Source organism: Argopecten irradians, chromosome 1, assembly GCF_041381155.1.
Source record: "Argopecten irradians isolate NY chromosome 1, Ai_NY, whole genome shotgun sequence".
Taxonomy (NCBI): Eukaryota; Metazoa; Mollusca; class Bivalvia; order Pectinida; family Pectinidae; genus Argopecten; species Argopecten irradians.
In genome coordinates, this window is record NC_091134.1 from 52,541,975 (window position 1) to 52,564,855 (window position 22,881).

Below are 22,881 nucleotides of genomic sequence, written 5' to 3' on the forward strand. Positions count from 1 at the left end.
TCAATAGAAGGCATCATATCAAGCTCAAGTATATCTGGTGAATTAAAATGAGCTGAAACTTACCTAGAATGATATTGAGAATGCCCTGACCACAAGTGTTGTCATTTTTTTGGGTTAATCTGAATCCATTCATATTCACCACAGATACGAATGCATGGTCTTTATACACTTGTTTCAAATTGTAATATTGATAATATTTAAAGTTCTTCATGGAATCCTTATTTCTCCAATACCTATAAGGTTTTATTTGAGCAAGATTGAGTATTACAGAAGGGCAATGTAAGTATACTCAAGATAATCAGATTGTAAGACCTTTTGATGGACCATAGACTTTGGAAGTCACAGCATGATGCAGATGGAATACACTCAGGTGTCTAGGGACAAAACATCTGGGCTTGTATTAATGAAACATTCTAATGCTTGTACAACCTGCCTTGAATGCAACATGTTAATTGTGAAAATTGGGTTTAAAACATAAGTTTGTATAACAAAAAATGATATCTGGCTTAAAATTTTGAGAATTACATTCAAAATAATAGAAAATATTGATTCAGATACTGGAATTATTGGTTTGAGTGTCAGACTTTACATGAGTAACATTTGTTTAGAGAATGTTTCTATGAATACATGCCCAGAAATCCTCAGATTTCAAACGAATGGCGAAATCTGAATAAACAACGTGGTTACCAACATTTAATCTTTAAAGGCCCATAACCTTTCCGGAGCAAAATATAAAGGTTTCTTAAAAAACATTAATAACACCAGAAAATGCATACCGATGATCTAAAATAAGGTTACCACACCAAACATATGCAAGATTGCCTGCGTAATATATGAAAACAGTGGAGAGTCAATTCGCTGTTTTGCCGTCTGGCGCAGTGATAGTCAACTACCGCGCGGTATTTAGGACGACGGCGGGAAACATAATACGACCCGCGTTATGAAAATAAACATTTTATTTATTTTAATCAAATCGTTCAGAAGGTGATGATAAATGTAGTATTAACGGTAAGTTAATAATTTTTAGGACTCTACAAAGTTATCGATCTTGTTTTACATTCCCATTTTAAAAATTAAAAGCCGTTTCGGAAAGGTAGTGGGCAACATTTAATCTTTAAGCAAAACAAAAAGTCATACATTCAAATATAATTTTTATTATTTTTTTTCTCGTATAAAATCTATATGTTTTATTTCAGTTTTAGCATTTTGCTAATTTGTATAACTTAACAAATGTATACAGTACGAAGCTCATATGATACAAGGGGAGGTAATAATTCTACATTTCAAACTATAAGGATCAGTGGTCTAACGGAAGGTAAAACAGTACTGCTAGGGCACGCAGGGCTATAGTCCACCAGAAACCTTCAGGATGTTGTCAGTGGAAATATATAGGCTGCTAGTAACAGTATAAATACGAAGGCTAACACAGTATAACCATACCACAACCCAAGATAAAACATATTTAAATGGAGGGAGTTCCTGTTGTACATCATTGTACATCCTTTAAAACCTTAATTCAATGTATCGGTACACAGTATCCTTTGTTATTTTGTGATTACACAAGTAATAATATATATTAATATACTTGTATAATTATGTAACTTGATATTCATAAATAAAGATATAAATTTGGATGTTTTATAAGATTGATGCTAACAAGCAGGATTTTTTATGGGGAATACAGTTTCTATTTTAAAATTAATTTTTGCTTCAAATCAAATCAAATGCAAATACTAATGAATTAGATTTTATTATTGAGAATTGAAATTTTGCGACTTGAATAAAACCTGCTATACTGTAGTTCTCAAATTTTTGAGAGCTAAAATCTTTCCAAATTTTGTTTATCAAATGTGTCCTCGCATGGTAACTACCTATCGCATGGTAACTACCTATAAACTAATGCCCAAAAATATACCTCTGAAAACGTATTATTACATTTGATAAATGTCGGATACAAGTGAGTATTGTGTTGTGCTTCCTGAATATGAACTGTGTTAAAGAGTATTTGTCAGTACCTTACAGACCTAACCTTAGGGAACGTCCAATACTGTTCTAAAATTATGTATACATATATTTCCTTCACTTTTTTTTTCCAGTGGTGATATATTGGTATGTAAAATTTTGTATATTTCCATTATTGTCATCCAGCAATAATTTATCAGTGATACTGGGTAAATATTCTCTATAAAAATCTCGTAAAATCATAACTTGCTGGCCCCAGGAGCATGAAATAGACATAAATCTAAAATTTAGCCAACCACAGATAACATTACAAAAAGTTACATCATATATGATTGGTTAAGCCAAAGCTTCAGTCTAAGAAATATTTCATGATCTGGGAGTGAAGACTTGGAAAGCCTATAATGTCCATCATAAATTGTTAAACATAAATATAACAGTACAGAAAATGTTAAAGTTTATAAATGCTTTTTGTGAATGGTAACAAAGTGATTCATTGGTAACTTATACAAGTAATTATCTTCCATGTGTCATCCTCAAATTCCAATAACGAGATTATTTACGTTTAAAGAACTCAATAATATTTATAAAAATGTGTAATATTTTGTATAACTGATCATTTTAAAATGTCGGTTTATATATACTGTACATACTTATAAATTTAATATAGCACCATAAAGTGATCCTCTTCTATCTGAATACTAATCAAACATCCAATAAATGTTATATTGTGACTCGGAAATTGTGAAGGTTACTCAGTGTCTATAGACTAAGGGAGATAACTCTTGACAGGTTTCCCCCAACAGTGACAAAGATTCGGCTATACAGTAAATAACAAGCGGATAACAGACGGACTTGATACAAAATAAAATGCATGGAACAGTTTAAAATATCAAAATGCATTTGGTCTACATAACTGGGGGAGTTATTCTGTAATGGAATCACATTGTGAATGATGATTTGCGAAAGGGGATCTGTACAATCTATACAAGGGTCCTTATATACTCCAGATCATATATACACACAAGTCACTCAACCTTAACATACAACGGCCTGGCTACACACAACCTTCAACTCCTGATGTAACAGAAAAGAGGCCTTAATTTACAGTTCACTCAGCATAAATTATGAAAGATTTCCATTTTTCCTTGAAAAATATTTACATATCTTTTATCTATACACATCTGGACGTTTGTGGTCAGGTCATAGCAAGTTCAGAGACCAGTATCTACTGTCTTGCTACATCTTCTGACCCCTGTTTGGGGGTCATAGAATGTTTGACCTTTGACCTGAAATCTAGGGGTCAAATCATAATGCCTCTAACCATAGGTCAGTATGATTTATAGATTGTATTATAACACCAAATATTTGTAATCTTATCAACACAATGAAATAATAATGTCCCCAAATCCTTTGGCATTGTCAAACAATCTTAAAACTCTATACATGATGCATTACTGGAAGAACGATGGCACATTGTATATATATAAATATCAAAACGTCTGCACATATACGGAGTGCATCTTGATTATTTCTATTTATCTTCTACAGGGAGAAAACTCTGGAAAGTGAATTGTTTCAGTAGATTCTCTGCTAGATATGGTTACAATGGTAACACAATTCTCTTATGAAATGAACATATTTGGCAGTGCTTTAACAAACAAAAATAACATGTCACTGTATACATGTACACACATGCATTACATGAAGGTATCACATATAACATGATAGAAACAGAGATTTCTGTAGACGTATCCAGACACGAGCGGCATCACAGAATATAATCACGATCCTGTATCACAACAACGACCTCAGTCCTCTCCCTAATCTAACAAGGATTAAATTGGACTAGCCCATTTCTTTGGTAATCTGAAACACTTGGCTTAACCAAATTTGAGAAATTTTTATTATGTCTTTTTTCTTCTCGAAGGTACATCTGATCAGAACCAGTAGTATTCTCTAGAGTTTTAAGGTTGAAAGTGATTTGTGTGTCCAAATCAACACCTGTAGAAGAACTACACCCGATGAGGAAGTGATCAGTCCACATGCCCAATGAAAATGTTGGAGGAAATCTATAAGGAAGCGATCTTGATGTTGGCTAGAATGATCTCATTTTCACATGATGGTTGACACACATACACACAATGACCAAGTCTCCATGGATGTTTTAATGATGTAGAACAACAGACAGGTCTGACCAGGGAACTACACCCGTAACCTAGCTTCACACAGGTGTAACACATTTGAGATCAATGACATGTTGCTATGGTGATGACCTCTAGCTTGTCTGGGCAGCACCTGTGTCTCTCGACTCTGCCTCGGCCGTCTCTTCATCAGTCATTACTGTGACCAGTCGCCCGACCTCCTTTCCCACCTCTCCAGCCATGTGGAACAAGTTTCCAACTTTGTTAGGGCCTGGACAAATAAATACGTAGAGAAATTATGTATGACTTGAGTCACATTGACATATTAGAGGTAATAGCATCTTATAGCACAAAAACTTTAAATTTTATAGCTTACAGGGCGGATTATGGAGAATTTTAAGTTCAGGGATTCTTTAAATTTAAGGAATGTTCATGAAACTGGACCCAGTTCAGCTCCATATCAGTTAAAATGCAATCATGGTGTTGCAAGTTGAATTTTCGTCTTTTTTCACTACCATTCTCTGTTTATTCATTTACAGTATCTCAAATGCTCTCTAAAAATTCATCCAATTCCCATTAAAGTTGGATTGTACCTCTTGATTTATCCTCGGTTATACTGCCGTTTGGTTCCGACATGATATCACTGATGTCTCCAACTTCATCCTTACTGGGTGTATCTGTAAACACAAAATTGTATCATAAAACATAAAATACAAAGCAAAACAGGGTGAGAATGTTAAATAATGTATATATGGAAGGAAAACCTAAGTGAGGTAATTACTTACCTTACTGTAGAACAATGTTACATTAGACGAGAAATCAGTATAGAAGAAAACTACAGAACAAAAGGAAGTAACTACTGAGCTTCTACATAACAACCTTTATACAGAAAGTTATCATAGAGATAATGATAGAATACCAAAGAAAGGTAACATCTGACTTACAACATAACAGCATTATTATGTATGGGGGTGAGGGGCTGTGGAGGGATGGTGACCAGTAATGAAGATATCGAAAGATGAGCTAGGGCTAAGGGGGAATGTGGCCAGTAATCTAGGGCTAAGGGAGGTAACTACTGACCTGTGGTGTGGCTATGTCCATTCATCTGAGGTGTAGACTCAAGCTGAGGACTAAACCTATAGCGAGGGGGCGGTGGCTGCTGCTGTATATCAGATTCTGTGGAGGAGGGCGTTGTGGGCATGGACGACCCTAGACTCTGGTCCTGTGTAGGCTGGTAAGTAATAAACATTTATTATACTACATCTCTTACAGAATTTACTCTTTAACCTGTCTTCTTGAATCATCAATGAAAGTAAGTTGTCATCTTACATAATTCTGATTGAAATTTCTGCAATTACAAATCTGATCTATGTTGTCTATCAGCTTTCAGATTCTAAATAAAATGAAGATCAGAGTGATCTTATTGGAATGTTATAAAGATTTACCAGCATTTCAGTCAGGAATTTAATAGTGATCCTATTGTCATTTCAATCTATAGCAAGCCCTGTGGACTTATCTATAGTATGGTGAATAGAATATTGAAAATGGCTTTTGTTTAAACATTTTTGGGAATCAGATTGCCTTGCATGAAGCTATCCAAACAGTTACTTTAATTGGTTTATTGACAAACCTGGTCGAGAAGTTGTTTGAGGCGTGTAAGCTGTGCCTCCAGTTGTTGGTTGTGGTCCTCTAGAATCTTCATACGAGACTCCAGACGCCCTTTGTGTTGGCGCAACAACTTTGCCTCGGCAATCATTTCTGCGTCCATGTCGACATTGCTGTTGTTGTCGTCATCCACTTCTTCCAGCCCATTGCCATTTTCTCGCATTTCATTGGCTTGCTTCAGGCGGTCATACTCTTGCTGTAGTGTCCTGCAAATCAATGTCAATGCAATGTTTATACAAGAAATCAATGTCAGGGAAATGTTTGAACTACTAATTGATGTCAGTGAAATGTTTGCACCACACAAGCTTATTAAAAACCAAGCTTAAAATTAAAGTCATGCCATTGTAAATCTGCATGGTATTGACTTTGACGACATATATATATATATACTCTATTAAACTTTCAATACTTTCAATTTTATTGACATGATTATCTATGTCAGGGAATCGCTTCAAGACTTTGGAAATATAAGTCAACAGATAAAGTTTGATGGGAAGAAAATACATATAAGATATATCTTCTTTTCTTTTTTCTTCACTAACATCATTCCATAAAGAATTGTCTGGACAAACAAGAAGCTATAGACAACATAAAAAGGAACAAAACAACATAATGCCTCTGTCATCCTTGACATTCATTGTGTGCTGTATTTATGAGAAAATAAGATGATAATTATTTTGTCTGAAAATTCTACTTCGGTCATAAACCTTCAATTACTAATAAAGAGCAGACAAAAATCAATAATCTCAAGTATGTTCCCATAAGAAAGACATGTCTGCTAACCCTGACCTTTATGGGGTCAAGAGGTTATGAGGTCACACTCACTTGTTTTCCTCTTCGAGATCCTTTATCATGGCCTCAAGTTCTGACTTCTGATCCGAATCGACTGCCATCATAATTTGCATTGGACTCTTCAGCTTTAAAGGTACAAAGATGACAAATGCTTAACTCATGCACACAAGTATTCACATCACAAGTGAGTCACGCTTTAGTCAGTACTTCTCTATAGAAAATCAATTGCACAATATCTATGCAGATGAATTTGTGCTATTGACAGTAGATTTTCATTAAGTTGTCTTTCCAGATACAAGTATGTCAATATTATTGATCAAATTCTTTTTAACTTAGCAATGTTGCAATTTAGATGACTTTTTGTCATACTGCCAAACCTGAGGATTCCTATCAATTTTACATGAATGATTTTATTGCGATACAGGTGCCATATATATGAATATGCATTAGTATGAGATAATGGCAGACTGACCAATCCCCATATTGTAGATAAACCTTGACCGGTTGGTAAGATGTCTTAGACAGCATTTATCTAATCATGCCTGTCTTGACGATATGTTACCATAGAAACCATGAAGCATTAATAGATACGTACCGTGTGGGAAGTATTTCCATTCAGACTTTGGCAGTACTGTGCAATCAGGTTATGTTCATCATCACTGGAAATGACAGATAATTCATTTGGTAACAAGTTTTCTAATTATCTTCACTTTTGTACATATCCATTAAACTCTAAAAACAACCATTTATTTTATTATCCATTCATTGTAAAAATCCTAATTGAATTTCCGTTGATTGGAGAAGCCTACTTTATATGTGATTGTTATTTTATGAAGAAATGATGGGATTTGTCAGGGATTAGTGTATCATGTCTAAAGCTTTTACTGTGATTAGCCGGTAAATGTTAATAAATAGAAAATAGTAAATCTACAGCCAATCAGGACAGAAAGGAAACTTAATCCTATACACATCTTTCTACCAGAAACGATTACAACACTCTAAACTTTATTTGGAAGCAGACGGCATAATTTTATACTCGGCGCAACTGAATGAGGGAGAATATTGCAGTAGAAAGCAGCCTAATATGCAATAACATGTGTTGCATTCTCTACCGACTGAGATCAAATTATTTCGAAATAGAAGAAAAAGGAAGATTAGAAGATCAATATCTCTGGCATAGTCATGGCAACTCATTCAAGGAAATGACAATCTTAATAAAATCTCGAAAAATGAACTGCTGTTGCATTAAATAGAAATTGAATGCATATTCTGAAGATTTACATTTTCAAACCATTTGGGAAATGACAACCACATACAAATATGCATAAAACCATTTTTTTTTTATAAATTCTCCATCTAAATGGGATAATTACACCAGACATCACAATCAAACTGGCAATCAAAATCTGTAACTATACACGAGGGCGTCGCTCTGCCAACACAAAGTTCTAGTCATTTTTCTACATCCTTTCTCCCCAGAGACAATGTGTACTAGAAGTTTGTGGTTTGGAATGTAATTATGGAGAACAAAACCAGATATCAAAGTTTTGAGTAGTTTTTAAGTTTTGCTGATATTGAAGGATTACGTAAGAAATAAAAAAAAATGTCATATGCTGCATTCAGATACCATTATAACAGATAACAGTGAACTGTGCCAGTAAGAACAATGAAAAGTAAAGGTATACTTACGAGTCGGGTGTAGACGACGCTTGTCTCTGCTCTACTTCGGCCAACCTACAACATTTTATATACATCATCATGTTTGTATTTAGTTTGTAATGTAACTAAGGAAGGAGACTAAAGCCAGTTCATCTCCAAGTTGATCCTATTGAGAGTCTATTCTACCAGGTAACAGCTCTACTTGACTTTTGCGGCAGTACTTTGATATCACACAGAGTATCATGGCTGTTCATACCAAAGTCAGCAATAAAGATGCCATTACATGCTTCCCTGAGTGCCAGGAACCGCATTACACATAGAATGATGTCATACACCGATACTGTAAAGTAGGATAGGTAAACCAACAAGGTATGATGTCATGCCCACTGATGATATGATCCACATTGGTGTGTATCAAAGGCAATCAATAATTCGGTTAAGATCTCTCGAAGAAAGATGACATGGAGTTTTAATTATGTTATTCCCATGGATAAAAGAGTTCTAATTGTGAGCGATATTGATTATCTTCTCCATGACTTCCAACAATTGATTTGCAATATCACTAGTAAGTCGTTTCATTCAGACGTGGCATTAAAAAGTCAACTTTGTCCTGTATGGTGTTTCTGGTGCCAAAAGATCAACAGTAAAATTGTTATGTTGCTGACAGAGTCAGAAATCATCAGTGTTTACTGTTGAGGCGAAAACTTGATGATAGGTTGGAGATCATGGCAATGATGGAATTCCATTAAAAGACCTTTACTTTTGGTGCAATAAAGAAAAGCAACCCCAATAAATCATCCAGATCTACACTTTTAATGCATTTTCTAACGGAACAGAATAGCATGCTGGGTTCAAGACAATCACCATACGTTAGGATGCAGAAGTTATTCTGTTTTTGTAGGGACAAACACCTAGCTGAAGCAGATCTCCCACCGAACCCAGTCATTATCTGAGGAGCGAAATGGCAGAATAGTGTGACCGTCTGCTTACTGGCAATCTCTTGAGTACCAGTTCCCAGCACTGAACAATCACCATCTATTCCTTCCTTAAACGCACATTGCTATTTAAAACCACGCTGTTTGAACTTTGCAAGTCACGAGCCCCCATTAAAGGATGGTAATATGGTGCCAAACAGCTATGTGACATGATACCCACTGGCAAGCTTTCGTCAGGTCTCCCGCAAATGAGCAAAACATTTGAAAATCGATAAAAGCTTGTTGAGAAGGTGAAAATATCAACTCAACTATCATTTACAAAACAAAACAGACTGAATTTTCCAGGGTGAGTGTACTTTACAAATTAATAGCCCCTGTTAGAGTCATTATTGGGCAAAAAGATAAAGGTTCTTCCTTCTAGAATCATGCAACGTTGCAACTTAAAGGGTAGTCAAACCAAACATGTTCTTAAGCATTTTCATGATGATCAAGATCTCTTTAGTAGGTCTTGGGAAGAGGTATTAACATTTAAAGTCAAATTTCCACAAAAACACTTTCGTCAGCAATATTTCTTCAATAGTTCTCCTGATGTAGCAGATATATTCTTAAAGTTAACATTCAACCCACATCTAATACAATATCCAGTGGGGCTTTAGGCATTGCTTAGGTAAATACCAAGTACTAGAGCCCTTACTAATACTGACATCTCACACTTTATACTAGACATTCTCCACTTCAATGTGAAAATTATTCTCTTCAATTTTTGGTAGCTTATAGGAAACAAGACACAAGCAACTATTTTTTTTAACCAAAGCTTTTGAAAAGAATTGAGAATTTCAGGTACAAATAAATTAGCAAAGGAAATGGGTTTTTTTAATATATAAATAGAATAACAGAGATTGATATCTTTAGAAATATCATTGTTTGTTTGGAGTTAGGTATACATATCTATAAGAATGCCAAATACAGAAGCAGTAAACATGACAACCATGTGCTGTCACGCTAAACCTGGATATAGTTACCATATTTTCCGGAGTATAAGCCGCGACTTTTTTCTCTGAAAAACGGTAGTGCGGCTTATACACCAGTGCATCTTATCCGTGGACGAAAACCAAAATCTGATGATGTTTTTGCATTATTACGTCGTAATTCACATGTGAAAATCGTTAGTTTCACTCGCCAGTTTTATTAAGTTATACATCAACGAAATCACTGTAAAAGTGTTTAAAAGATAAAATATGCAATGAAAATATATATTAAAGATGAAAATAATTACGTATCAGATGCATGTTTAATCGTAAAATTGTTTAATTCACAGAAAATCGGCCGACTTAAGCGTGGTTGTTTACAGTCACAAAATGGTGGACTGATTTCGCTATCGATTTGCTGCAGGATTGTTACCAAGAAAATAATAACTGAAACGTCAAAAATCATCAAATATCAAACAATAAGTTAAAAATATTATTTAAATATTATGTGTGTGAAAGTATTTTAACCGGCATGCTGAAATATGAGAGATAGAGTAAGCGTGAATTCGTACGGCCACCATGTTTGTTTACACACAAGTAGGCTTACCTAATGGCAGAATAAACAACGAACAGAAACATGACCAAGTCCATTTTGCTAAAGATATTTACATCATAGTGAGTTCTATTTGTTATATATTTACAGTACAAGTTTACAGACAGTTTTCGTGATTCTAAATGATCGATAAGCATTACCGTATAATTCAAAAGAGATCGATCGTATCAGAAACATGTTTCTGATCGTATACACAGATGGTTACGTGGGTGCATGGGCCTAACTTTTGGGTGCGGCTTATCTAACAGTGCGTCTTATACGTGTACAAAACCTGAAAAAACTGTAAAAAAGGCCTCTGCGGCTTATACACAGGTGGGGTTTATTGTCTGGAAAATACGGTATAAGGCTTCTCTTGGAAGCAAATAATTACAAGTAAATAATCAACTCCAGCGATCAAATACATTTCCATGGTTTCTATGAGAAGAAGCCATTAAAGACACAGTCAATGACAGAATAACAATCAGTACACAAAATTAATGTTTCTATAAAAGAATTTCGTTACAGTTTCTTCTTGCACATTGTTATAGCCTGTGAATGGTAATTGTTAAAATCTATTACAGAAACAGTAGAACATTCCACACAGATGCTGCGAAACCATTTCCCGGTGGTAAATGGATGTATATATCTATTTCTCACATCAATGCAGACAATCGTGAACATGCATTGTGACATAATGGCAACATTTTATGTGTAGCAACTACTTTGTTATTACAGCAGGATTTGTAAGTGATGAATTTCACCGGATAACAAAATGTTATTTGTTTTCCTTCTTGTCACTTTTCTTCATTAAAGTAATAAGTTTGAACCCACATATATGTACAAAATGAATAAAATATGAAGAGTTTATGGGAATGCACAAAAATGTTGCACAATTTATGTCCTACGGGCATGTTGAGTAATTCAGCGGCTTCAAACGTTTGTATGATGGAGAGCAGTTTTCAGGACAATACGAGCAGACGGCAGCGATATATTATTGATGGGATAGAGTGCCAGTACCATTACTGACAAACAATTACAGTGTTTATATTCTCAGTCCTTCGTCACCTCCTACAGACAAACCTTTCTGGTAGATAGAGCATTCCCTTTCTCCCATATACTAGGTAGGTTTGGAACAATGAAAGGAAATCTGATGGATTTACTAAAAGGCAGATTTATTTTTTATTTTTGTTGGAATCAGAACAGCATGGTATAAAATATAGTATTTCATGGAAACTGCTTGTATATACATTTGTTTAGTTAAAACTTCTATAAAGGACATCTCTATACAAAGAGTATTCGTTTTTGAAATCCTACTTTGATTTTGTTTTAACATTTCACTGCCAGGGTTATTTGAGGACATACACGTTTTGGAAGTCACACACAAAGGAAGTAAAATTACCCAGAGAAACACCAAAGACCTGAAGTAAGTACCACCAGATAACTGCCCCTAATGATGTTTGAAGTTGTGACAATGTTATAAAAGAGAGGCTTACAAGACTCACCCACGGAATTTTCATTATAAATGTGTTCTGATTTTTGCCTTGTATACTGGATGACCATAAATTTGATTGCATTATGAAATTCTAATTGTTTCTATAATATTATTGGAACTTCAACTGATTTTGTGATTCCAAGAGTATGTTGACTCAGATGAACAGCATTAACACCTTTTAGAAGACTTGAGTATGTGTCCAGAGAAGAATTCCTGCCAAAGATTTCAATCAAGATTTGCTAAGACCTTATCAACAAAGATTTTCAATGGATGAACTCAAGAAGTAAATGAAAATGACACTTACCTGTTTGCATAAAGTTCAAGGCGGGAATGCATGTCCTGTGATGATATGCTATGTTGAGGTGAAGGTGAGGGACTGAAAAGAGAAAGAAAATTATTCAGTATCAGCAAATGAAAAAAAAAAAAAGAAAACAACAACAGAAATAGTCTTTCTAACATTGGTATTTTTCTTATGCTCTTTTGAATAGGCAGCTAAAATAATCTGTGGATTAAGTGAAAAGAAAAAGAAAATTAAACTTTGTATTTGGTAAGCTTTAAAAATATTCCATCACTGATAAAATCTCAATATGATCAGGCTTCAAATTACTGAAAGAAATTATAATTATTAAGTGAAAGAAAGCCTAGAGCATGGAGCCTTGATGTCTGTTCCTAGCTCTCAATCTTGTACAACTTATTGACAAACCTTCTAAGTCAGCTAGGCCCTCGTTGTCTGAGAAGGTGTTAAAATAGAGGCTGTTCAATTGATACAAGTGACAAAGAGTAATAATGATTAGTCCATAGTCTGTTAATGCCACTAAAAAGACACTTTAACAATTATTGATAAATTGAAACCTGTGTCAATGTCCAATGGTGAAGCTTAAACAAGTGACTGACAAACAGGCTAGTATCTAGTTATCTGTATGTCCAGAGAGAGGCTCTAGTTTCAGACTGAATGACCAGTATGTCCCTACTGATGGAACCAGTAATATCAGGGAAAGGAATGTCCAATCTACTCTATATATATAACTTCTATTTAACGATCACAATATCATTGTGTCCAAAAAGGCCGTTCCAGGTTGGTCCCAGAGCCATTCCAGATAAACAAATGACAGTCGAGCGACAAGTCTGGCAGCAAGTAGTTGGTCAAAGCTTGTATAATAAATATGGCAGGTTATCGTACCAAATCCTACAGGTAATGAACTGGCGCCAGAAACAATCTGTCTGAGTTGGGTTTCTGTCAGGATTACAGGAATATGTGCCCCAGTATGATCTTCTGATGTGTCCCACGATACCCTATCTACTGCGGATCAGCCAGACTAAAACAGTGATGCTGCAAAGTGGATATATACCATACCGGTATATCTGTACGGTTTAGGGTCCTGTGGGAATACCATCAAAGTTGGCCAGGATCTGGAGGCAAGCCAGGGAAAAAGCTTTGCTTCTGACAACTTACTGTAATTAGTATCTACCAACTGCAATTTACCTTCTCATCAAATGGAGAAAAATTGAGAGCTTGCAATCAATACGAGGCAGGGACGCTTATGTTTCCCAGAAATACCCTGAGAGGCTGTACATCAAGCTCTGTGGGATAAAATAGATGATGATAAGAGTAAGCTGGTACAGACTATAGCCTTATTGGGATAGAAAGTGATGAACACAGCACGATGGATCACCTGATGTTCTCCGTGGAAATGATTTCTCGGTGCTGACAGCCAAACATGTTATCCAGCTATATCGGGAGACAACAAAGCTCCCTCCTGTTCTGCTGATCAAACTATTTTAACTTCAATTTGTCTTCCCCATCTGACACGTCTGTCGACCATTTTACCAGGGGTAGATGTTAGGTGTTCTGGTAATGGTGACAAATACATTCAACGAAAAAAAGATCATTTCAAAGGCGTTTTTTTTTTAATGTTTAAAAACCTACTTTGATATAGATTTATAGTACGGCTACACATGCAAAGTGTCCATCAGTGTCACTGAGGAAATCTCTAAATGAACATGACATAGTGGTAACATCAAAGTGTTGTCAGTGAGCTGTGATTTAGCTGGGGAAATATGAAAATATTGCCTTATATGGTCACTACACTAACAGCTACAGCATCCAAACAAAATCCATCCTCATCTACTATAGACGGGTAGATCAATCTCAATAAGAATAATGTCAAATACACCAAATAAAGACCTTGAAGCATCAGCCAAATTCCTAAAAAAGCATTTGATCAATGTGTATGAAAACTTCAAGAACTAGTCAAGATGCATGCAATAATACAATTGAAAATCACACAAATGTAGACAAATAATTATGCAAGCGATATGACCTTGATAAGTTTGAATGATTGAAATGCAGATATTTCTTGAAAATAAAAACAACACAGCTGCAAAAACATCCATCACCATGTTTTTATCAAAACAAAAGATAGTGCATGAAGTTGGAATGCTTTCACCAGTTTAAATGAACGGGACTATACTACAAAAACAGAATCAGAGAAATTCCAGCAAAAATGACAAGAATAACTGTATGATATCTATATCATACATTATAATGTTGTAGGTGAAAGAAAACTTCTATAAAGTTGAAGTCTAGAGACACCTTAACATTTGCATCTCACATCAATATTGATCTGGTAAAAGAAAACAATAATTCCCCCTACCTGTGAATGGTGAGAATTCCCATACTCCTGAACACCCTTCTCCTCCAAATACTGTTGTAACACAGTATGTTGGTATATACAGCCGAGAGGTTTTACTGATAAGTCTTAGACAGACGGACCTCTGTCACATCCAAAAACAACAACTTCTTGATCAGTCTGTTATGTCTAACAAGAACTACTGCGTCGTTTCTAGACCAATAGACAGCTGACCTGTAAGAGGCCTTGACGTGCTCTCCTGATTAGAGTGACTATTACAATCAATGTTGTCACACAGAGTGAAGAGGAATCAGGCCCCCGAGGGAGCTGGTTTGTTTATCCACGAAAGCAAAGTACAGCGGAATCCTCTGGGTACAAATAATGCCTAGTTTCTGAGTACAAAGTATTATCAAGCCATGTTGTTCATCTTTCAAAAGGTTGAAAATATCAGTCTTCAAATCAGAATCCACTATATTATTTCAGGTAATTGTCAAGCATGACTAAATAAAATGCAGACAGAATGTGTATTTGTGTTCATTCACAAATTTCCAATATCTGGAAATGTTTTACATGGAATCTTAGTAGTTGGTATCTATAGGAAAGCTTCTTCGGGTTCTGTAAGGAATCAAGTCCAATCAATGCAATCAGATCTCTTGGAATTCTATGACTCTTCACAAACCACCACTTGACAGTGTGAAAGAATTTGTGACCTTTTCCTCTTGTTAGCAGATGACAGTCAAAACAGAGTGAAACAGACTGTCTATTTTCTCTCTCTCTTCACTTAGTCTCTTTTCGCTCTTTTCTCTCTGTATCAACTATCTTGTCACTACAAAAAAGTCTGTAGACATGTGTGATAAAGTATCACTGAAAATGGTGGTGAAGAAATCAGGGTAATTAATGGAACTGGTGATGATCAATATAGACGGTATGATCAGCGAGCGCAGGGCCGGTACTGCAGGCTACAATTCTCTAGCAGTCATTGATCGACCAGCCATATTAATCAGTCATGCATCCCGCTCAAAACACAACCATGAGATTACCTGTTGAAATAGGCATCTGTCTATGGACATGAGTTTTTACCACAAAGGTGAAGGTGACACCATACAATATTACACCAAAATAAAACTCGGAATGTCAATACCATAGACGATTGGTATTCAGGATTGCCCACACTTCCATGTATCAAATTTGTAATCTTAATCTTCTTATTGTCTCCGTTGTCTTGGAAACTCATTCAATCTTTGTAAGTCAATCGTCATAAGATTCTCCTGCTAGCTACATTTGTCCTTTACTTCTCAAGAGGTTTTTTTTTGGTTTTGTTTTTGTCATCATACTGTTGTCCTTTGCTTCAAGATTTTTTTTTTGTATTTGTTTATGTCATCATACTGTTGTTTTCAAATTGTCTTGCTAACATGCAATGCTGCCAGCAGCACATTTTATAGTGAGGTAATTTCAAGGTTCAAAATGCATTCACTTTTAATTACTATCAATTTAATTGGTTCAGAAACTTCAAGTATAATCTTTAAGGATCATGAGAAGCAAATGACAAGTTCCCTATGTCCTCAGTTTTTCTTAATAATTTGGTTCTATTTTCATACTTTAAAAATAATCAAAGAAATTTTTAATATTTGAAATCTGTGCCTTAGTTTATTGTACTTTTAACGATTACAGCTACAAGCATAGACAAATGAATCACAGCTGCATTATCCGTAACATTTATCAAACCGATCCTGGTGGGGTAAAAAGTTTCCGCTAAAATGATTGTGTTTGTTCATCCAGTAAAATGATTTCCTGATAGAATCTGGTGTGAATTGTTTACCAAGTAATGTAGATTTAACAGTTACACAACACAGTCTATGTTTTATTTATCAATGTGTCTCGGATACACTTCATCCCTGTCTCCCAATCCCGATACAATACAAACCCAGGAACAGGTAGAGTATATATCTAATGAATTATTGATGCTGTACGGCTGCGGATGCTGACAAGCTTCGATAACTCACCTGTTATCTTAGGTAGAATCTAATATCTGACTCATTATCCTTCAGATCATCCATACATGAATAAATGATTAATGGTTGTCATGAAACAATATTTTTTTTCCAAAGATTTTGAATTTCGTTTGTTTTATGTCACTAATGAGTATTGACAGACTGTCTGCACTGGGGACCAGACATATTTTTATATTTACCGAGCCCTACAGACGGACAAAGTAGATCTAATTAACTAATGGATTTATATGGCAGTCTAAATCAGGTTTATGTTGCAGCACCGTACCTGCCATTAAAACAGCTCTTCTTATGTCCTTTGGATGATAGCATGATTATTGTGATATATTGCAACATCCAATCACTTCAAAGTGGGAGGGTCAAACAATCAAACAAAATTCTAGTGATGAAAAATCATGCAGTTTCAGCAATCATTTTTGCGTCTGACAGAATTTTTTTCTGGAAATTCATTACATTAACTCATATTTAAAAACTGTTGTACATTTCTCTTTCAAAACTTTGTTCTTTCAACTGTTTCAATTTGAAAGGCTTCAGATAATCAGCTCACTATTGACAAGAAATTTCATTCTGGAAATGACAGAATCTTAAGTTGAATATATAGTTGTATATATGCAGTGTATGCACTACCTTTATTTACTTAATCATAATCAAGGCTAATCTCCCTTCATCTTTTAGTTTCTTGGAAGTCTGAATAAGATGTGTATCAAGGAAAGACTATGTCTGTTCAACAGAAAGACAGATGGACAAATAGACAGACACACAGACAGATAAATTCCAGTGTACTTTACAGTGACTGGTATAAAAGATGGCGGTCAGACTTATTGTAGACTACCGATTGACGAGCTACAACCACAAGGATATTTTTGTGTGTATAATTATAATTAATTTGGATAAGTAAAATAGATATCTCGAGTAGAACATAATGACAATGAAATCAAAATCAATAGCAGACTAATACTACTTCCTGTCTACCGAGGCTACATCAGGACATGACTAATTATCCTGATCGGTGCTCCTGTACCTGGAAAGTACATACACTCTCCCTTAATCAACTGGCAGAAAAAACGATACATTTGTGAGTGCTTATGTTAACAAATTAACTGAAACAATCTTACTTGGAATACCACACCTGGATCTTAATAGGAAATCCTTGAAAGCAACGTCCTGCTGTGTACCATGAATGGAAATTGAAGATATAGATACCAAATATAGAAACAAAATGTGCTTATACAGTAGAACTCGAAAAGTCCTTGGGGGATCGAAAAAAAAAAGTTCAAATTATCTGGAATTCAATAAAACAAAGAAAATGGAGATTAACTGTACAGGGATTCTCTTCCATTCTGAATTAACTAGTTTCAAATATATCCAAGTTCAAAGTAATTGCTTTGTGTCGTACTTTTAACATGAAACACAGAACATTAGTGGTCTAGGAGATAGCAACCCTAGATACCAGAAGTCCTGCAATGGAGACTTTAGTCTTTTATTCAATGTAGATCAGTGACCACTTTGGATTGAAACCTTCAGAAGCAAAGTTGAGAAGACAGGTGTTATTTTATCTATAATTCAATAATCTATCAATAATCCAATTAATACAATCAATGTCTAATTCAGACATGAATTACTTTGGATACCAAAGACCTAATTATAATTAACCTTGGAGTCCTCCGTGAAAAATTTGGCTGAATGCAACCCTGTTCACTACTAGCCGCAATACACTGCTCGGCTAGAGAGAACTAGTAATCCAAAGGTCCCGATTTTGATCCCTGGCAGAAGCAGTCATTAAATTTATTATAAAATTCTGCAACCTGTTACAGTAATAACTACTTTTGTCTTAACTTATCCATGAAAACCTTTCTTCCATGAAAACCATGAAAATCTTTAACAATGATAAATATAATTTGTCTTTCATCTGCATTAGATCAATTACCGTAGGTAGTGCAGAATCGATTCATTACAGCAAACAACAGCAAGCTTAAGCATTATATTCAGAGTTTTCTAATTTAATTACAAATCTAACACTTGGCAAGTGTGCATGACACACCATCTTATAATCAATTAGAGACAACAGTTTTGTTTATATGAAAAAAATTGAAATAAATCTGATGATTGTAAAGCATTCTTGATACTAGTGTTCCAAATGTCTGGTTATAAATAACATATAGTAATGGAAACACTTAGAGAGACAGTGTCCAGATCTACCACCAGACACAAGACTTTCCTGATGTCGTGATGGACAAACTAGTCTGGAGATTAGGATCAGTCTGACCACAGTAGCCAAGTACCTGGGGTCTGTAGAAATCATTTCTGAGATGCAGAGCATTTACAAGCCTTCTAAATACAGATATAACTCTTTGACAAGGCAATGTAATAATTGGATGTAGGTTTGTGTCCTATTGAAGGACCTGTCTGGTTTGGTCAGTACCTTTGTTCAGTACCTTTGGCCCATACCTATGTAGCTACTGACCCACATGGGTTTCTAACACACTATGAAGAGGAGGGTTCATGGTGGAAATGTATCGGAGTACATTTACCTGTCTGACACTGTAATCCATATAGATCATGTCAGTTAACATAGATTATATCAAATCAAAGAAATACTAAACTTAATAGGCTCAGGAATTTTAGTTTGGCTACTCAAGAGTCAGAGTAGCAGATGAATAGTCTAGGTTGTCAAGGTAAGAAACGAAAGCAATAGTTGGTATAATCAGGGGTCACATTAGACAGGCTGTGAAGAAAAGAAAGCAATAATTGGTATAATCAGGGGTCAGATTAGACAGGCTGTGAAGAAAAGAAAGCAATAGTTGGTATCATCAGGGGTCAGATTAGACAGGCTGTGAAGAAAAGAAAGCAATAGTTGGTATAATCAGGGGTCAGATTAGACAGGCTGTGAAGAAAAGAAAGCAATAATTGGTATAATCAGGGGTCAGATTAGACAGGCAGTGAAGAAAAGAAAGCAATAGTTGGTATAATCAGGGGTCAGATTAGACAGGCTGTGGAGAAAAGAAAGCAATAGTTGGTATAATCAGGGGTCAGATTAGACAGGCTATGAAGAAAAGAAATCAATAGTTGGTATAATCAGGGGTCAGATTAGACAGGCTGTGAAGAAAAGAAAGCAATAATTGGTATAATCAGGGGTCAGATTAGACAGGCTGTGAAGAAAAGAAAGCAATAATTGGTATAATCAGGGGTCAGATTAGACAGGCTGTGAAGAAAAGAAAGCTATAATTGGTATAATCAGGGGTCAGATTAGACAGGCTGTGAAGAAAAGAAAGCAATAGTTGGTATAATCAGGGGTCAGATTTGACAGGCTTTGAAGAAAAGAAAGCAATAGCTGGTATAATCAGGGGTCAGATTAGACAGGTTGTGAAGAAAAGAAAGCTATAGTTGGTATAATCAGGGGTCAGATTAGACAGGTTGTGACATTGTATTTAAGGCTCAACAACAGCAGGATGTTGTTGGGATAGTTTGGATCAGATTAGACAGGTTGTCATTTATATATAGGAGACAAATAGAACAAGTAGTTTTGTTTGGATATACATGGATCTGAATAGACCGATTGTTGTCGGATTAGACAGATTAGACTGGGTACCATGGAAACAGAATAGATTAGTTTCATTTGAGATATTGAGATAATATAGAAACAAATTTACCGGATTGATTTGTTTTATGTAATTCATTAAATAGGTATTGGTCTAGTCCTGAGAAATTTGGCCTTTTGAGTGAGAGTTCAGAGGTCATTGTTTGAATAATTACTTCTATTGAGATACATAGAACAGTCTCTCTACATACATTTTTCTATAAATATTGCCCTACATTAGACAAAATTCCACCAATCCATCAACACATCACAACTCCCATTAATCAAATAACAAATATCCCTATAGATTCCTACCGCTGGGTCTGTCCCTACTAAGGCCCGGATTTCTATAATAACCTTATCCTATCAATTTACTTCCATATCCATATCAATGATCACGATTGGTTAGATTGGTTATTGAGAGAGCTATTTGATGCGTGAAGGCAGGAAAATGATTCAGATACTATAGTGGTTCTGAACCTGTATAATCATGATTTATTCTAGATCTACGAAAACCATCAGGCATTATTGTTGGAACAATAATTTTCATATTGGTAACAGCTTGTTAGCTGTGGAATTTTGTGTAACAGAAATGCAGTTTCTATGGTTACAAAAACAGTTCCTTGATACTGATTAAAAGAATTTAAACATCAATATTGTATGATTCCCCCCCCCCACCCTGTTGTTTGTTATATTGTTACCATGGTTACCCAATGTATCCTAGTCATGTGACTAGTGCCAATGGTTAACCTTCTGTTCATTTTAATGAGAACCTGTTTTTACGTTATGTAATACTGAGCGAGTTCAGACACATAACGTATCTTTAAGTAACTAAGTAACAAATCAATATCACAGCCTGGCAAATTGCTTCAGAATAATAATATCATTTTCTATTCAATCTTTTCATCTCCAACACGGCAGCAATCCAAATCGCATTATTCCTTTTTAAATATTTCAAACTACACGATGTGTACGATTATATGACATCAATAAATCACTAAATATGACCAGCTTTTCAAACCAGTTGACAAGTTATAGGTTATCAAGATCTACATCTCGGCAGGGAGAAATACATCATCAGCGAAATGGAATTACGTACTGTCAAGGAATGATGGGTAGCGTACAATGAACCTTACATTTTACTAGCTTTTAAAACCTCTACACTAAAAACGGTCTCCTCTCAATAGACAGCAGCACTTTCCATTTTAGTTATGTCTCAACCTCAGTCATTAAAATTTAACCAGATTCCCATAGATAACCAACATTATAGATCCATATCTGCCAGCTCAGATGATGTACCAATAATCAACGCATTTCATAATGTCACAAGTGTAAAAATATAAAATCATGATCAAATAACACTGAAGATAAGTTACTTGAATTAAAACGCAAAACCATATCAAATCTAATAGAACCATCATAAAATTTTGATGCAACAGCTGAAATAACAACCAATTATCGGAACAGTAAATTGATTATTTTTGCATTAGCTTCAGTGTAGAATGTTTCACACGAGACTTTAAACACTTTGGCGTATTGTATAACACCTCATCTAGTTATCAACTCTTCTCTGAATTATAGTGCTACATTCTCATTAACTGGGGAAATAGAAATACAATATGGTATTCGAGATTATAACTTATTACTCCATTAGAGAGTTCCACAACAATGAGTACCCCCTCAACACAGTCGTAAACCACCGCCTGATAGTTCTTAAATTTACAATATGACATGTAATTATAAAGCAACATTTATCACCTTGCTAGCTCCTTGGAGATGTCGCAATAAATATATTTTCATAGTCACCAAGGCAATGGTTTTCTGGAATGTTCCAGAGGCTCCTGGATCTATAAGCTGCAGTAGACAATTGAGGAAGGACGAACAGAGAGATTTGAGTTAGCGCCTTATTTGATTTAACTTGTACTTTCATGTTTTACATCCTACAACCAGGGGAATTTAAGCATGTGCCAAATTTATATGGTGAAGAAGATCAAATTCCTTCGAGAAAACTACCAACCTACATCCACAAACTAGGAACTTTCCTCCGAGGACCTTGCCACTGTCATGCAGATGTAGAGAAACAGTAGTAGAAAATAACCACATTGTGAATCTAATTCCTAGGCAAACTGAATTCTATGACAAGTGCACAGCAACAAAAAGGAAATCTAAACACATTTTTTAGTAAAAAAATAAAGCTCATGCCTCCATATGTCAAAGTGGGATGGGAGGGAATGGGACGGGAGGGAATGGGAGGGAACATTTGGACATGGGTTACATTACACATCCTTTCATTAAACAAAACAGGGCATAACTTAAAGAATTATGCTTTTAAATCAATTTAGATCAGCAAGTGAAAATCTCCACCATCAGATTAAAACAAGAGACAATTTACACTGCCATCACAGGATTCTTTATTTGTGCTTCCATAAATGTGTTTTAATAGTTTTCAACACGATACC

At 35.3% G+C, this 22,881-nt stretch overlaps 1 protein-coding gene across 6 annotated transcripts in view; it reads right to left on the minus strand.

Moving 5' to 3' along the window:
* Positions 1-1,138: 1,138 nt before the first annotated feature.
* The window catches only part of LOC138332868 (dystrophin-like), a 305,298-nt gene continuing 283,555 nt past the window's right edge, over positions 1,139-22,881 (minus strand). For all 6 annotated transcript variants that reach the window (XM_069280861.1, XM_069280851.1, XM_069280886.1 and 3 more), the window contains 8 exons: positions 12,511-12,582; positions 8,250-8,294; positions 7,156-7,219; positions 6,594-6,685; positions 5,734-5,974; positions 5,184-5,334; positions 4,697-4,780; positions 1,139-4,374 (listed from right to left, as the gene is read on the minus strand). In XM_069280861.1, coding sequence (XP_069136962.1) covers positions 4,238-4,374; positions 4,697-4,780; positions 5,184-5,334; positions 5,734-5,974; positions 6,594-6,685; positions 7,156-7,219; positions 8,250-8,294; positions 12,511-12,582 — 886 coding nt within the window. In that variant the 3' untranslated portion in view covers positions 1,139-4,237. The remainder of the gene's footprint in view (positions 4,375-4,696; positions 4,781-5,183; positions 5,335-5,733; positions 5,975-6,593; positions 6,686-7,155; positions 7,220-8,249; positions 8,295-12,510; positions 12,583-22,881) is intronic.